General features: G+C 43.8%; 5 protein-coding genes across 6 annotated transcripts in view; 4 read left to right on the top strand and 1 right to left on the bottom strand.

Moving 5' to 3' along the window:
• Nucleotides 1-15,601, top strand: part of LOC122447855 (ankyrin repeat domain-containing protein 26-like) — a 933,540-nt gene that overhangs the window by 597,922 nt on the left and 320,017 nt on the right. The gene's annotated exons all lie outside the window — the stretch shown is intronic.
• Nucleotides 1-15,601, top strand: part of LOC122447854 (ankyrin repeat domain-containing protein 26-like) — a 234,494-nt gene that overhangs the window by 47,290 nt on the left and 171,603 nt on the right. The gene's annotated exons all lie outside the window — the stretch shown is intronic.
• LOC122447884 (POTE ankyrin domain family member A-like) overlaps nucleotides 1-15,601 on the top strand; it is a 312,070-nt gene that overhangs the window by 219,348 nt on the left and 77,121 nt on the right. The gene's annotated exons all lie outside the window — the stretch shown is intronic.
• Nucleotides 1,931-4,033, bottom strand: LOC122447865 (alpha-1,6-mannosyl-glycoprotein 2-beta-N-acetylglucosaminyltransferase-like). Its single transcript, XM_043478583.1, has one exon. It carries the CDS (start codon nucleotides 3,850-3,852, stop codon nucleotides 2,506-2,508), a length of 1,347 nt encoding a protein of 448 aa, XP_043334518.1. The 5' UTR covers nucleotides 3,853-4,033; the 3' UTR covers nucleotides 1,931-2,505.
• Nucleotides 11,984-13,619, top strand: LOC122447863 (alpha-1,6-mannosyl-glycoprotein 2-beta-N-acetylglucosaminyltransferase-like). The gene has a single exon (XM_043478580.1). The coding sequence runs from the start codon at nucleotides 12,160-12,162 to the stop codon at nucleotides 13,504-13,506; it is 1,347 nt and encodes a 448-aa protein (XP_043334515.1). The 5' UTR covers nucleotides 11,984-12,159; the 3' UTR covers nucleotides 13,507-13,619.

Genomic DNA, 15,601 nt, shown 5'->3' with positions numbered 1-15,601 from the left:
TAAAGCAGACTTTTCCATGATATCTTTCTAACCAGTTGATGACAGAGGAGGTAGAAGTCAAGCTTTCATTTTTCATTAGAGATCATTTCTTACATCCAAGCTGCATTAAATAGTGTAATTTTATAATTATACCCGTAGTGCTAAAGCACTTTTTTTTTGCTAATGCATTTATTTTGGCTCTAACAGTAAATGGGTTGCTTATCGTTGTTTTGAGATTTTTTTTTTTCTTTTGGTTGTCATTGTTATAGCATTATTGGGTGTTCGTTTTTTTTTTTTTTTCCCATAAAATTTTTAATTGAAATATAGTTTACAGTGTTTCAGGTGTAGGTGTTGCTTGTTCACAGACATTGTGTACCATTTATGAATTTTATAATTCTCATGTTTTTATCCTTCCAAGGAAAGTTGTTTTAGAAATTTGCCAAAGTAGATAGCAGAAAAACTCCTTTGACCTTTCTGTTTTCTATTCTAGCAGTGTGTAAGTTTTTTTGGGGGGTGGGGGTGGGTAGTAACCTTTTAAGATCCTTTTCCAATAAATAAGTCTTTTACCTGCTTTTGTCATGTGTTATTACTTCTGTAGACTATTGGCTTTTTGTCATTAGTTTTATTGAGGTATGATTTATGTACAACACAGTACACATTTTACTAGAGTTTTGACAAATGTATACAATCCTTGTAACCAGCAACCCAACCAAGATGTCTGCCATCCCAAGGATTCCCTTTTCTCTTTGTGGCACTGGCTACCTCCCACCTGCAGCCTGAGGCAGCCAAGGATTTTCTTTCCCTTACAGATTATATTTGTCTTTTTTATTGTATTTCTGGAGTCAGCATGCCGGCAATTGCAAACTTTTCTGTGCAGGGCCAGTTAGAAGCATACAGTGTGTACTCCTTTCTGTCTGACTTCTCAGTACAGTGTCTTTAAGATTATCCTCAATGACCGTGTTGATTGTGTATTTTGTTAGTAAGTCATTCCTTTTTATTGGTTTTAATTGTGGTAAACGATGCAAAACTTAAATGTTGCCATCTCTAACCATTCTTCTGTGTCCACTTCAGTGGCATTAATTATATTCACATTGTTGTGCAACCATCACCTCTATTTCCAAAGCTTTTTCGTAACCCCAAATGAACTCTATAGCTTTTAAGCAGTAATTACCCACTCTTCTATGCCCTCAGCCTGGTAGCCTCCAATCTACTTTGTTTCTATGAGTTTGCCTATTCTAGACATTTCAGATAAGTTGCGTGATACAATATTTGTCCTTTTGTGTCTGGCTTATTTCACTAAGCAGTGATTTCAAAGTTCATGTTGTTGTATGTATCAGCACTTTTTTTTTTTTTTTGACTGAGCAATATTCCATTGAATAGACATACTTTGTATGAACATAGGTGTTCAGTTCTCTTGAGTGTATACCTAGAAGAGGAATTGCTGGATAATGTGGGAATTCGAAATTTGACTTTTTGTGGACCCACAAGACTGTTTTCTACAGGGCTGTACCATTTTACATTCCTACCTGCATTGGACAAGGGTTCCAGTTCCTCCCCATCCTCTGCAACACTTGTCATTATAGCCATGTTAGTAGGTGTGGAAGGACTGTTGGTTTTTCATAAGGTACATAAGCATAGAGTATTGCTACAAACTTGGTGGGGGAATTAGGGAGTGTAATTTTATATGTTCCAGGCGGATGGACTGAGGCAAGTTCTGGAGGAGATGAAAGTTTTATACGAGCAAAACCTACCTGATGTAAGTTGGTAAGTTGATATTCTTTTTTTTTTTTTTTTTTTTAATGCAAAAACAAGTATTTTATTTTGGCAGCACTAAAAGAAAAAAAAAAATCACTGTATTTCTACATTGAGGTGAAAAGTGTTTAAACTTTCTTATCAGTCAAATACATTCCAAAAGAAAGTATGTTCTATGCAGGTTCCAGAACACAGGCAATTCTTAACACAATAATACAGGAATCTTTAATACTGAAAATGACTCTGTTCTGACAGGGTGTTTAACAAACATAACTTTCTAATTATAAAACCACTGAAGCAACCTCTTCCTAGTTACTGTGTCAAGAGTGAAGCTGGGCTTGTACATTAATACTCTTAATTTCACTGTAATACTTTTTACTGATATGACGATTTTAAATAAATTTTGCTGTACTTAAAATAAGTCTTGAAAGTGGAAAAGTGTACAAAGTTCCAGATAAAAAGATTAATAGATGCAATTTAAATAGTTTCCCCTCTTCTCTCTTATCAATTAACGATAATTTTACCTCTAGCAGATACATACTGAACTTTAAAACGCAATTCTCAAAATGAAAACTTGCATTTTAAATCTTAGGCATAAACAGAAAAGATGACTATATTTGGACAACTTTTACAAGAATTTTGTTGTTGTAGTAAAGCAGAAACCAGTTCCTAAACCTTTTTATTCAATTGTATATCCTATTTGAACAAATATCAAAAATAGAAGACTGTTACTACTTTTGCTTTTATAATTCTGATTTTGTTTTGTTTTTTTTCTTACTGCAGTCTTCTATAACTTTTACAGAGTTCATGGTCCCTAATATCTCCCCACCCTCCATTTTTCCTAGGTGGGGAAAGGGCTGTCATAAACTTCTCACTGATAGTTAGAGTTTCTGGAAACAGGTACTGTTTGTTATTATTTAAGAGTGACTCAAGTTGGGCACTCTGGGTGGCTGGTCTACAAGTTTTTTGGTGATGCATACCACAGTCTCCAGCATGAAAAATCCTAGGAACTTGAGGAACCAGCACTTTCCAGAATTTTGGAAGACAAGATACAGTCAAATATTGAAGGGTCCAGTCCCAGTTATAATCATCATAAGTACAGAAAGTGTCTGTGCACTCAATCAGCTTCTGATAGGCTTCCCGGGTCAGGGCCAGACCCATATTGTGCTCTGTGGATTTCCACGTTTTCACATCTACCTTGTCAGCCACGTCATAGAAATTTCGAATGGCAGTATAGGTCCCCAGGGAGAGAACATCACACTCGGGGCACTCTAGCTGCTTTAATTTCCACATCTTTTTGAAGACATGGTAAAAGTCTGGGGCTGAGTAGTGATCCTCCTCTAGGAAAAGTATGAGGCCAGCACAGTCTCGAAGGACTTTGACCCTCTCCCATACAAAATGCAGCTTCCACCACCAGTGGTGTTTAGTTTGGGAGAACTTGGCCTCTCTATAATGGCCGAAGGAGTCGGGATATTCAGCATTAATGCATCCCATCCGCAAAGCTGCATTCTTCTCCACGTCTCTGGGGCAATCTCTAGGGTCAGTGCCGGGGAACTCGTTAGGGTACAACTGAATGCTGAAAGGAAAGAACACCTGCAGAACTGGACAGAAATCCACCCCAGCAATCAGCTGATTGATTTCGGTCGACCAGAAGTCATGGCTAAAGATGACGAGGACGTCGTCGATTCCCTGGGCTTTTCGAAGTGAGTCCAGCAGCAGTTTGAGGTATTCGGGCCGGTTGTGCACCTGGACCACCAGCGCCAGCTCTCGGGGTGGGGGGGTCCAGGAGCCGGCCTTATCTACATTCCTCAGCGTCTGGTCAAAGTTCAGCTGGTACACCAGGGACCGGTACCGCAGCGTCAGATTGTCCACCTCGGGCTGCGGGGCAGCGGCGACCAGCGGAGCCGCCGACTCGTTGGAGCCCTGGCGGATGCCCACCGACACGGCGAGATGGTCCCCGGCCCGGGCGCCCGCACCCCGCGCGGGATCGACGTCCAGCAGCGGCGGGGCGAGGGCCTCGTTCTTCCTTTGTCGCCCATTGCTGCTCCAGAGGACGAAGCCGCAGGCGGCCACCACGAGCGTCAAGATCAGCACCTTCCGCTTATAGATGCGGAACCTCATGGTCTCCGGGGCCGGGAGCGCGGGCAGGCGGGCGGGCGGGCGCGGAAAGGAGCTAGCAGCTCCGGCAGGGAAGGGGCGGGCGGGCGGCGACCGTGGCGGTGGCCTGCAGCAGTCGGAACTGGCCCCCGCGGCTGCCCTCGCTAACTCATCCCCGGCCCCGGGGGTACGGGGACCCGCAGGTTTTCAGCTCCCCCGCGCCGCCCCGGCTCCACACATCTTCACCTGGCAACTGCAGCTCGGGCAGCGGCCCCGCCGCTAGGAGCCGCGGCACGGCGTCGCTTCGGTCCTCTCCATTCGGCACCGGCCCGGGAAGAAGCCCGACGCGGCCCCACTGTACTTCGGCTCCGTTACCTGCGCCTCCAGCGGCCCTGCGTCCTCCGCGCTCTCATCTCTACGCGGCCCCGGACCGGTAAGTTGATATTCTAAAACAGTTTAAGAAATATGATATTGATGTCAGATCATCTTAACATTAGTTTTTAAATATGTTTTCTTCTTTTTAATTCTCTGTGAGCCTGATCATACCCTAGCTATACAGAAGTAGAAGGATTTGTGTTCATGATTGTTTTGTCTCTAGGGACCAAATAGTGCTTGGCACATGGTAGGTGTTCAATAAATACTTCTCGTTTGACTGGTATGACTTGAACGGAATTAGGGTGGATCCAAGAGAGATGACACAAGAGCAAGTAGCAGACCTGACAAGTGAAGTGTATTGTTTCCGCTGCTTGTTTTCCTCAGGTGAGACCTTAGTGGGCTTAAAGGGAGAACAGGCAGTTTGCAAATTTAGCAGGAGTAGCAGTGACTTCTGAAAGCTTGAGTGAAGTGGGCTGGGAACTCCTGCTGCAGAACACTACAGCTTGGTAGGTTAGAGGGCTCTGGAGTTGTGGACTGTTTAGAGCCAAGCATGGGAGTGGGCACAGAGGAGAGTTTGAGCTGAATGACAGACTTCAGAGGACCTGTGATTGGGTGAAGAATAAGACACAAGACTACTGACTGCTGGAGGAAAACTGAGTTATTGAGAGCTCATCCTGGAGAGAAGTAAGTCTGCAACTTGAGATTTCGTCCCTGGCCTTGTTCGGTAGTGTTTTCACCAGTTAGTTGGGCGTAGAAATCAGTAGCGTGCTGGTAGGGTGTGTGGAGGACACAGAACAGTAGGAACACTTTGCAGTGACTGTTTAAGGACAGATGCTGATGAACGAGGAACTGATGTGCAAGAGGTCTGCAGTAAATGTAAGGGAAATGGAAAGTCCTGCACTCAGGTTCCCAAGTCCTTCATTTGTTCCTGCAACAGATATGCACTCAGCAGTTATGAGCTGATAAAGGGCTCTGGTGTTTCCGTTGTAAACAGCAGAATCAAGAGGTTTGCCCCCATGGCCCTCAACAGTGTCATGCAGAAGGCAGGTGTTAAATGCAGGTAAAGCGGGTCAGAGTACGTGCCGTGAAGGAAAACACCACACTTGGAGAGAGTGTCATGCACTCAAAATATTGGTAGATGGAGAAATCCGGGAAATTCTCTCCGAGGAAGAGACTCTTCAGCTGGAGCCTGAAGAAGCGGGTTTTAGCGAGGAGGTAACTGTGGGCAGAGAGCATTGTAGTTGGACGAAACAGCATGTGCAAAGGCCCTGAGTCTTTAAAGAGGGTGGGATGCCCAGGGATCTGGGCATTCCCAAAGACCAGTGTGGCTGGAACTTAGTGAGCAGGTTGAGGGTAACACCAACGGAGATTACTAAGCATGTGGGGCTGGTGGTGGCATGTTTGTGTTGTAAGGACGACCCTGGCCGCCATGTGGATAGTGGATGGTGGAATCGAGAGGGAGGATGGTGGTCATGCAGGTGACAGGAGAGGTGAGTCAGACTAGGAGAAAGGAGAACAGTTTACACACCTGTTTAGGAGGTGACTGAACAGGCCTTGGTCCAGCAAGGGAATTATTTTCTGGTATTCGTACCATGGGGAAAATCAGGATCCAAAATTCTGTGCCCTATCCTCCTAGTTTGGTTCTGGGCAGGATGCCACTATTACCAGTTTCTGGTTAAAATTCTTTGTCAGAAGAAATGTATCCCTATTTAATTGCTCCCATGGAGATGTGATTTTTTTAAGGACGTTCTTGTGTACTGAATCAAGTACTTTGACGTTAAGTTGGGTGTAGTTTATTTGTGCTATTCATTATAATCAAGAGCACATTGTAAGCAGTGTGGAAAATAAATCGAACGTTTGTAGAGTGGCAGAAGTCTCTAGAACAGGTCTGGAAGACATGGTACATCTATGTACATGGTACAGATCTAGAAGACACGGGACATATATTTTGCCTGTATTTTCAGGGCCTAGAGCAGACACATATGTTTTGTATTTATCTGTTTCCTTTTAACACTCCAACGTAGATATTTATTAATTCTGTACATCTGGTTTTGTTTTGTTTTCTTTTTTTTTTGTTGTTTTCTTTTCAATTGTGGTTAAGATACACACCAGGTATCTCAGTGGTAAAGAATCTAACTGCCAGTGCAGGAGATGCATTCCCTGGGACGGGAAGATCCCCTGAAGAAGGAACTGGCGAGCCATCCCAGTTCTCTTGCCTGGAAAATTCCAAGGACAGAGGAGCCTGGCAGGATACAGTCCATGGGGTCAGAAAGAGTCAGACACGACTGAGTGACTGCGCACACATATCATTCAGTGTATTCAAAACATTCCTAGTGTTATATAGCTATCACCACCACCACCTTCTCCAGAACTCTTCATTTTACGAAACTGAAACACCATACCCAGTAAACAATTGTACATCTGATTGGAAAGGGTGATGCTGTCTGATATCTAAGGAGACACATATTTTTTAGGGTAAAGCCACAATTTTCTCCCTCTCTCTGCAAAGGACCCTAAAGTACAAACATACACACAGCTGAAGATCAAAAACTATTTCTTGGATGAGTGGAGGAGCATTTGACTTTATTTATTTTTTTTTATATAGAAAAATGTTTATTATTTTGGCATAAACATTGGAAATAAGCTAGACATGGAACAAGCAGAGTAATCATGTAAAAACTGCGGCTCATCCACTCAGGTAGTTAACTAAGAGGATGTTTTAAGAGACTATTTAATGAAATGAAAAAGTGTTATTTTTTTTTTTTAATTTTTTTATTAGTTGGAGGCTAATTACTTCACAACATTTCAGTGGGTTTTGTCATACATTGATATGAATCAGCCATAGATTTACACTTATTCCCCATCCCGATCCCCCCTCCCACCTCCCTCTCCACCCGATTCCTCTGGGTCTTCCCAGTGCACCAGGCCCGAGCACTTGTCTCATGCATCCCACCTGGGCTGGTGATCTGTTTCACCATAGATAGTATACATGCTGTTCTTTTGAAACATCCCACCCTCACCTTCTCCCACAGAGTTCAAAAGTCTGTTCTGTATTTCTGTGTCTCTTTTTCTGTTTTGCATATAGGGTTATCGTTACCATCTTTCTAAATTCCATATATATGTGTTAGTATGCTGTAATGTTCTTTATCTTTCTGGCTTACTTCACTCTGTATAATGGGCTCCAGTTTCATCCATCTCATTAGGACTGATTCAAATGAATTCTTTTTGACGGCTGAGTAATATTCCATGGTGTATATGTACCACAGCTTCCTTATCCATTCATCTGCTGATGGGCATCTAGGTTGCTTCCATGTCCTGGCTATTATAAACAGTGCTGCGATGAACACTGGGGTGCACGTGTCTCTTTTAGATCTGATTTCCTCAGTGTGTATGCCCAGAAGTGGGATTGCTGGGTCATATGGCAGTTCTATTTGCATTTGACTTTAGAGTCCTTTGCTCACTTTATGGGAATGAGGATTTGAAAGTATTGATACCACAGAAAGAGGACTCCGTAGGATGAGAACATGATGTGAGGCCATAATTTTATGCACCGTGATATTCGATCTCTTATTCTATCATGAAAAAGGGATTCTAAAAAGTGAGGCAAAGTTTGTCTTTTGGAGACAATGGAAATTAATCTGTGTGCAAAACCCAACGTGCCACATGGCTAAACAAAAGAATGGGAGTGTGATCCTAGGCAAATTAGTTAGGTATTTACATTTTTTTTTAATTTAAGTTTGTCCGCACAGCTTGCAGGATCTTAGTTCCCTGACCAGGGATTGAACCTGTGCCCTCAGCAGTGAAAGTGCAGTGTCTTAAATATTGGACCACCAGGGAATTCCCTGATTCTTTTCTATTTTATCCTATTGGCAAAAGCTCTGATGTGGAGGCAGGTAGGTTAACTACTAACACAAATAGCTAACAAGTGTGGACTCAGTTGTTAGCTGGCTTTGAAAATTTGACTTGTACTCAATAGACATTCTTTTCCTTAAATGTTTTACCAGAAATAACGCGAAGTCAAGTGGACGAGGTGCGTTGCTGCTTTTTAATGACACAACATGTAATTTAAAATGCTTTTCATTCCTCTCTCTTCCTCCCCTTCTCCCCTCTGCACTTTTTACCTCGGTGGACGTGCGAGCAGCTGATTAGACAAGGTGTTCTGGAGCACGTGCTGTCATGACCCCTGGCTGGATGGCTGTGAAGACTCCCTCCTGGTGTGAGACCAAGGTCACTTCTCCACCTCCCTCTCTACCTCCCCAAGGCCTACTGCTTTTTCGTTCTAAAATGGAGACATTCTTTAAGCAGGAATGCTTGGCCGAGGAGTATGGTTTGTTGGTTGGTTTGTTTTCTTTTTTTCTTTTCATTTGGATGTTAATTTCTCTTTTTTTCATTTCTGAATATAATTCCATTACCTTCCATGGTAAGCATATTTGTGAATCTGTGTTGTATGTTTGTACTTTGAAGTATCGGTTCTCAAAAGAGAGTTTGCCCTCTGGCCATGCAGAGAATCCACACACATCCATCCTGCTGTCCACAGCTCTAGAGCAAATTCCAAGATCAGGGTTCTAGCAGATGCTGTCCTTAAAGAGAATGCTTCCCAGCCCATATACTGCCATCTTCTCATTCTCTCCTCACAGCGTGCAGGAGGTTTGGTTTTCTATTGTACAGGATTCTCCCCTTTAGTGATAAGCTGTATGTGGAATCACAACGTCCCTGCGGCTCCCAAAATAGTACCCTGTGTTTCAGTTTCATGAAAGTAAACATCTGTTAGATGTTCCTCTCTTTTAAACACTGCGGAAGAGTTTCACCTAGGTGTATAGGGAGGTCTCATGTCCCTGTGCCTCTTGTATTGCTGCTGGAAGTGTGCATCGTGCAGGCCAGGGAGCTGAGTTCCTGAAGTTTGTGTTTCCAAATCGTATGGGCAGGTGAAGCTGGTGGTCTCTAAAGGACACATTGGATTTTGCCCATTTGCAGTGGTGGCTAGTCTGGCTCGTGCCTGTCTGCGAGCTTATGTCGCAGGATGTCCATTTTGGAAAGGCAAATTGAGATTGGGGTTAGGGAAGGAATTTTGTGCAGTTTCCCCGCAAGAGTCACATTGACCAAGATGTCACATGAAGAGCTGATCAGCTAAGTGGAGGGCAATTTCTACTGCCCATTGAAATGATAGGCATTGGAGAGGCACAAGGTGGTCCTACCTGCTGGTCAATACCCTTTCTCCACCAGTCCCCTCCATGACCAGCCCAGTAACCTCAGAGACATTCAAGTTTAAAACCCAGATAAACCCAGTACCTGGCGCTCTCTGTGCAATTTATTTCTTAAATGGGAATATTTCTGGCCAAAATTATACTCAAGTAATCAAGCTATGGAGAGCCTCTACCTAGGGTGTGGATCTGCATATTTTCACAACACACGTAGTAAAACTTAGGTCAGCAGGCGGCCCTTGGCAGATTCTTTTCCAAGCTGCGTGGCTCACAGGATCTGGTTCCTGACCAGGGATTGAACCTGCACCCTGGGCATTGAAAGCACAGAGCCCTAACCATGTACCTCTAGGGAATCCCCTCATTTTTAAAAATAATTCCTTCCATAGATTCATGGAGAGATCAGATTTTCATCTGAATCTCTGCCAGTAAACAATAAGGAAGTTTCTCTAGTGAATGGGATGGATGATGTTTTAACTGTAGGCCCGTGGTCACTTCCCTTGCATTCTCCTCTTCCAAGCATGTGGAACCATGTGCAGGGGAGCCCAGAGTCCATGTGAGGAGGAACCTGCAGTAAAGGCCAATACCCTGTTGCCAGCCCAGCATCATTCCTGTATATAAACCGTATGATATACTTTTCTGATTCATTCCCGAAATAAAATAGTAAGTATAGTTCTTATTTGAAGTAAATGTATACTGGTTGAAAAGTTAAAAGTTTGTAGGTTTTATTGATTTATGTTGGTTGGTTCTATAGAGTTGTGGCTAGAATTTTAAAAATCTGTTTTTTTCTTATTTAAAGGTAATGCACAATTAAAAAGATAAAAGAAAACATACAATGTAGAAAATCAAGGTAAGTTCCCATTTTACCTACTAAATGCCACCATCCAGTGTGCCCATTGTTAACTGATTACAGATATAAAATACAATCCCATTTCAAGTGTTTTTCCAATGAAATACTTTCCAGTTTTTGTTCCTGATGTGAATGGAATCTTCTTTTCTGTTACATTGTCTAACTGGTTTTGGATGATTACATGCTTAGTAATCTCCGTTGGTGTTACCCTCAACCTGCTCACTAAGTTCCAGCCACACTGGTCTTTGGGAATGCCCAGATCCCTGGGCATCCCACCCTCTTTAAAGACTCAGGGCCTTTGCACATGCTGTTTCATCCAACTACAATGCTCTCTGCGCACAGTTACCTCCTCGCTAAAACCCGCTTCTTCAGGCTCCAGCTGAAGAGTCTCTTCCTCGGAGAGAATTTCCCGGATTTCTCCATCTACCAATATTTTGAGTGCATGACACTCTCTCCAAGTGTGGTGTTTTCCTTCACGGCACGTACTCTGACCCGCTTTACCTGCATTTAACACCTGCCTTCTGCATGACACTGTTGAGGGCCATGGGGGCAAACCTCTTGATTCTGCTGTTTACAACGGAAACACCAGAGCCCTTTATCAGCTCATAACTGCTGAGTGCATATCTGTTGCAGGAACAAATGAAGGACTTGGGAACCTGAGTGCAGGACTTTCCATTTCCCTTACATTTACTGCAGACCTCTTGCACATCAGTTCCTCGTTCATCAGCATCTGTCCTTAAACAGTCACTGCAAAGTGTTCCTACTGTTCTGTGTCCTCCACACACCCTACCAGCACGCTACTGATTTCTACGCCCAACTAACTGGTGAAAACACTACCGAACAAGGCCAGGGACGAAATCTCAAGTTGCAGACTTACTTCTCTCCAGGATGAGCTCTCAATAACTCAGTTTTCCTCCAGCAGTCAGTAGTCTTGTGTCTTATTCTTCACCCAATCACAGGTCCTCTGAAGTCTGTCATTCAGCTCAAACTCTCCTCTGTGCCCACTCCCATGCTTGGCTCTAAACAGTCCACAACTCCAGAGCCCTCTAACCTACCAAGCTGTAGTGTTCTGCAGCAGGAGTTCCCAGCCCACTTCACTCAAGCGTTCGGAAGTCACTGCTACTCCTGCTAAATTTGCAAACTGCCTGTTCTCCCTTTAAGCCCACTAAGGTCTCACCTGAGGAAAACAAGCAGCGGAAACAATACACTTCACTTGTCAGGTCTGCTACTTGCTCTTGTGTCATCTCTCTTGGATCCACCCTAATTCCGTTCAAGTCATACCAGTCAAACGAGAAGTATTTATTGAACACCTACCATGTGCCAAGCACTATTTGGTCCCTAGAGACAAAACAATCATGAACACAAATCCTTCTACTTCTGTATAGCTAGGGTATGATCAGGCTCACAGAGAATTAAAAAGAAGAAAACATATTTAAAAACTAATGTTAAGATGATCTGACATCAATATCATATTTCTTAAACTGTTTTAGAATATCAACTTACCGGTCCGGGGCCGCGTAGAGATGAGAGCGCGGAGGACGCAGGGCCGCTGGAGGCGCAGGTAACGGAGCCGAAGTACAGTGGGGCCGCGTCGGGCTTCTTCCCGGGCCGGTGCCGAATGGAGAGGACCGAAGCGACGCCGTGCCGCGGCTCCTAGCGGCGGGGCCGCTGCCCGAGCTGCAGTTGCCAGGTGAAGATGTGTGGAGCCGGGGCGGCGCGGGGGAGCTGAAAACCTGCGGGTCCCCGTACCCCCGGGGCCGGGGATGAGTTAGCGAGGGCAGCCGCGGGGGCCAGTTCCGACTGCTGCAGGCCACCGCCACGGTCGCCGCCCGCCCGCCCCTTCCCTGCCGGAGCTGCTAGCTCCTTTCCGCGCCCGCCCGCCTGCCCGCGCTCCCGGCCCCGGAGACCATGAGGTTCCGCATCTATAAGCGGAAGGTGCTGATCTTGACGCTCGTGGTGGCCGCCTGCGGCTTCGTCCTCTGGAGCAGCAATGGGCGACAAAGGAAGAACGAGGCCCTCGCCCCGCCGCTGCTGGACGTCGATCCCGCGCGGGGTGCGGGCGCCCGGGCCGGGGACCATCTCGCCGTGTCGGTGGGCATCCGCCAGGGCTCCAACGAGTCGGCGGCTCCGCTGGTCGCCGCTGCCCCGCAGCCCGAGGTGGACAATCTGACGCTGCGGTACCGGTCCCTGGTGTACCAGCTGAACTTTGACCAGACGCTGAGGAATGTAGATAAGGCCGGCTCCTGGACCCCCCCACCCCGAGAGCTGGCGCTGGTGGTCCAGGTGCACAACCGGCCCGAATACCTCAAACTGCTGCTGGACTCACTTCGAAAAGCCCAGGGAATCGACGACGTCCTCGTCATCTTTAGCCATGACTTCTGGTCGACCGAAATCAATCAGCTGATTGCTGGGGTGGATTTCTGTCCAGTTCTGCAGGTGTTCTTTCCTTTCAGCATTCAGTTGTACCCTAACGAGTTCCCCGGCACTGACCCTAGAGATTGCCCCAGAGACGTGGAGAAGAATGCAGCTTTGCGGATGGGATGCATTAATGCTGAATATCCCGACTCCTTCGGCCATTATAGAGAGGCCAAGTTCTCCCAAACTAAACACCACTGGTGGTGGAAGCTGCATTTTGTATGGGAGAGGGTCAAAGTCCTTCGAGACTGTGCTGGCCTCATACTTTTCCTAGAGGAGGATCACTACTCAGCCCCAGACTTTTACCATGTCTTCAAAAAGATGTGGAAATTAAAGCAGCTAGAGTGCCCCGAGTGTGATGTTCTCTCCCTGGGGACCTATACTGCCATTCGAAATTTCTATGACGTGGCTGACAAGGTAGATGTGAAAACGTGGAAATCCACAGAGCACAATATGGGTCTGGCCCTGACCCGGGAAGCCTATCAGAAGCTGATTGAGTGCACAGACACTTTCTGTACTTATGATGATTATAACTGGGACTGGACCCTTCAATATTTGACTGTATCTTGTCTTCCAAAATTCTGGAAAGTGCTGGTTCCTCAAGTTCCTAGGATTTTTCATGCTGGAGACTGTGGTATGCATCACCAAAAAACTTGTAGACCAGCCACCCAGAGTGCCCAACTTGAGTCACTCTTAAATAATAACAAACAGTACCTGTTTCCAGAAACTCTAACTATCAGTGAGAAGTTTATGACAGCCCTTTCCCCACCTAGGAAAAATGGAGGGTGGGGAGATATTAGGGACCATGAACTCTGTAAAAGTTATAGAAGACTGCAGTAAGAAAAAAAACAAAACAAAATCAGAATTATAAAAGCAAAAGTAGTAACAGTCTTCTATTTTTGATATTTGTTCAAATAGGATATACAATTGAATAAAAAGGTTTAGGAACTGGTTTCTGCTTTACTACAACAAAATTCTTGTAAAAGTTGTCCAAATATAGTCATCTTTTCTGTTTATGCCTAAGATTTAAAATGCAAGTTTTCATTTTGAGAATTGCGTTTTAAAGTTCAGTATGTATCTGCTAGAGGTAAAATTATCGTTAATTGATAAGAGAGAAGAGGGGAAACTATTTAAATTGCATCTATTAATCTTTTTATCTGGAACTTTGTACACTTTTCCACTTTCAAGACTTATTTTAAGTACAGCAAAATTTATTTAAAATCGTCATATCAGTAAAAAGTATTACAGTGAAATTAAGAGTATTAATGTACAAGCCCAGCTTCACTCTTGACACAGTAACTAGGAAGAGGTTGCTTCAGTGGTTTTATAATTAGAAAGTTATGTTTGTTAAACACCCTGTCAGAACAGAGTCATTTTCAGTATTAAAGATTCCTGTATTATTGTGTTAAGAATTGCCTGTGTTCTGGAACCTGCATAGAACATACTTTCTTTTGGAATGTATTTGACTGATAAGAAAGTTTAAACACTTTTCACCTCAATGTAGAAATACAGTGATTTTTTTTTTTTCTTTTAGTGCTGCCAAAATAAAATACTTGTTTTTGCATTAAAAAAAAAAAAAAAAAAAAGAATATCAACTTACCAACTTACATCAGGTAGGTTTTGCTCGTATAAAACTTTCATCTCCTCCAGAACTTGCCTCAGTCCATCCGCCTGGAACATATAAAATTACACTCCCTAATTCCCCCACCAAGTTTGTAGCAATACTCTATGCTTATGTACCTTATGAAAAACCAACAGTCCTTCCACACCTACTAACATGGCTATAATGACAAGTGTTGCAGAGGATGGGGAGGAACTGGAACCCTTGTCCAATGCAGGTAGGAATGTAAAATGGTACAGCCCTGTAGAAAACAGTCTTGTGGGTCCACAAAAAGTCAAATTTCGAATTCCCACATTATCCAGCAATTCCTCTTCTAGGTATACACTCAAGAGAACTGAACACCTATGTTCATACAAAGTATGTCTATTCAATGGAATATTGCTCAGTCAAAAAAAAAAAAAAAGTGCTGATACATACAACAACATGAACTTTGAAATCACTGCTTAGTGAAATAAGCCAGACACAAAAGGACAAATATTGTATCACGCAACTTATCTGAAATGTCTAGAATAGGCAAACTCATAGAAACAAAGTAGATTGGAGGCTACCAGGCTGAGGGCATAGAAGAGTGGGTAATTACTGCTTAAAAGCTATAGAGTTCATTTGGGGTTACGAAAAAGCTTTGGAAATAGAGGTGATGGTTGCACAACAATGTGAATATAATTAATGCCACTGAAGTGGACACAGAAGAATGGTTAGAGATGGCAACATTTAAGTTTTGCATCGTTTACCACAATTAAAACCAATAAAAAGGAATGACTTACTAACAAAATACACAATCAACACGGTCATTGAGGATAATCTTAAAGACACTGTACTGAGAAGTCAGACAGAAAGGAGTACACACTGTATGCTTCTAACTGGCCCTGCACAGAAAAGTTTGCAATTGCCGGCATGCTGACTCCAGAAATACAATAAAAAAGACAAATATAATCTGTAAGGGAAAGAAAATCCTTGGCTGCCTCAGGCTGCAGGTGGGAGGTAGCCAGTGCCACAAAGAGAAAAGGGAATCCTTGGGATGGCAGACATCTTGGTTGGGTTGCTGGTTACAAGGATTGTATACATTTGTCAAAACTCTAGTAAAATGTGTACTGTGTTGTACATAAATCATACCTCAATAAAACTAATGACAAAAAGCCAATAGTCTACAGAAGTAATAACACATGACAAAAGCAGGTAAAAGACTTATTTATTGGAAAAGGATCTTAAAAGGTTACTACCCACCCCCACCCCCCAAAAAAACTTACACACTGCTAGAATAGAAAACAGAAAGGTCAAAGGAGTTTTTCTGCTATCTACTTTGGCAAATTTCTA

This window comes from Cervus canadensis, chromosome 10 (genome assembly GCF_019320065.1).
Source record: "Cervus canadensis isolate Bull #8, Minnesota chromosome 10, ASM1932006v1, whole genome shotgun sequence".
Classification (NCBI taxonomy): domain Eukaryota; kingdom Metazoa; phylum Chordata; class Mammalia; order Artiodactyla; family Cervidae; genus Cervus; species Cervus canadensis.
The sequence above is the reverse complement of the archived record's forward strand: the minus strand, read 5'-3'. Positions and strand labels throughout refer to the sequence as shown.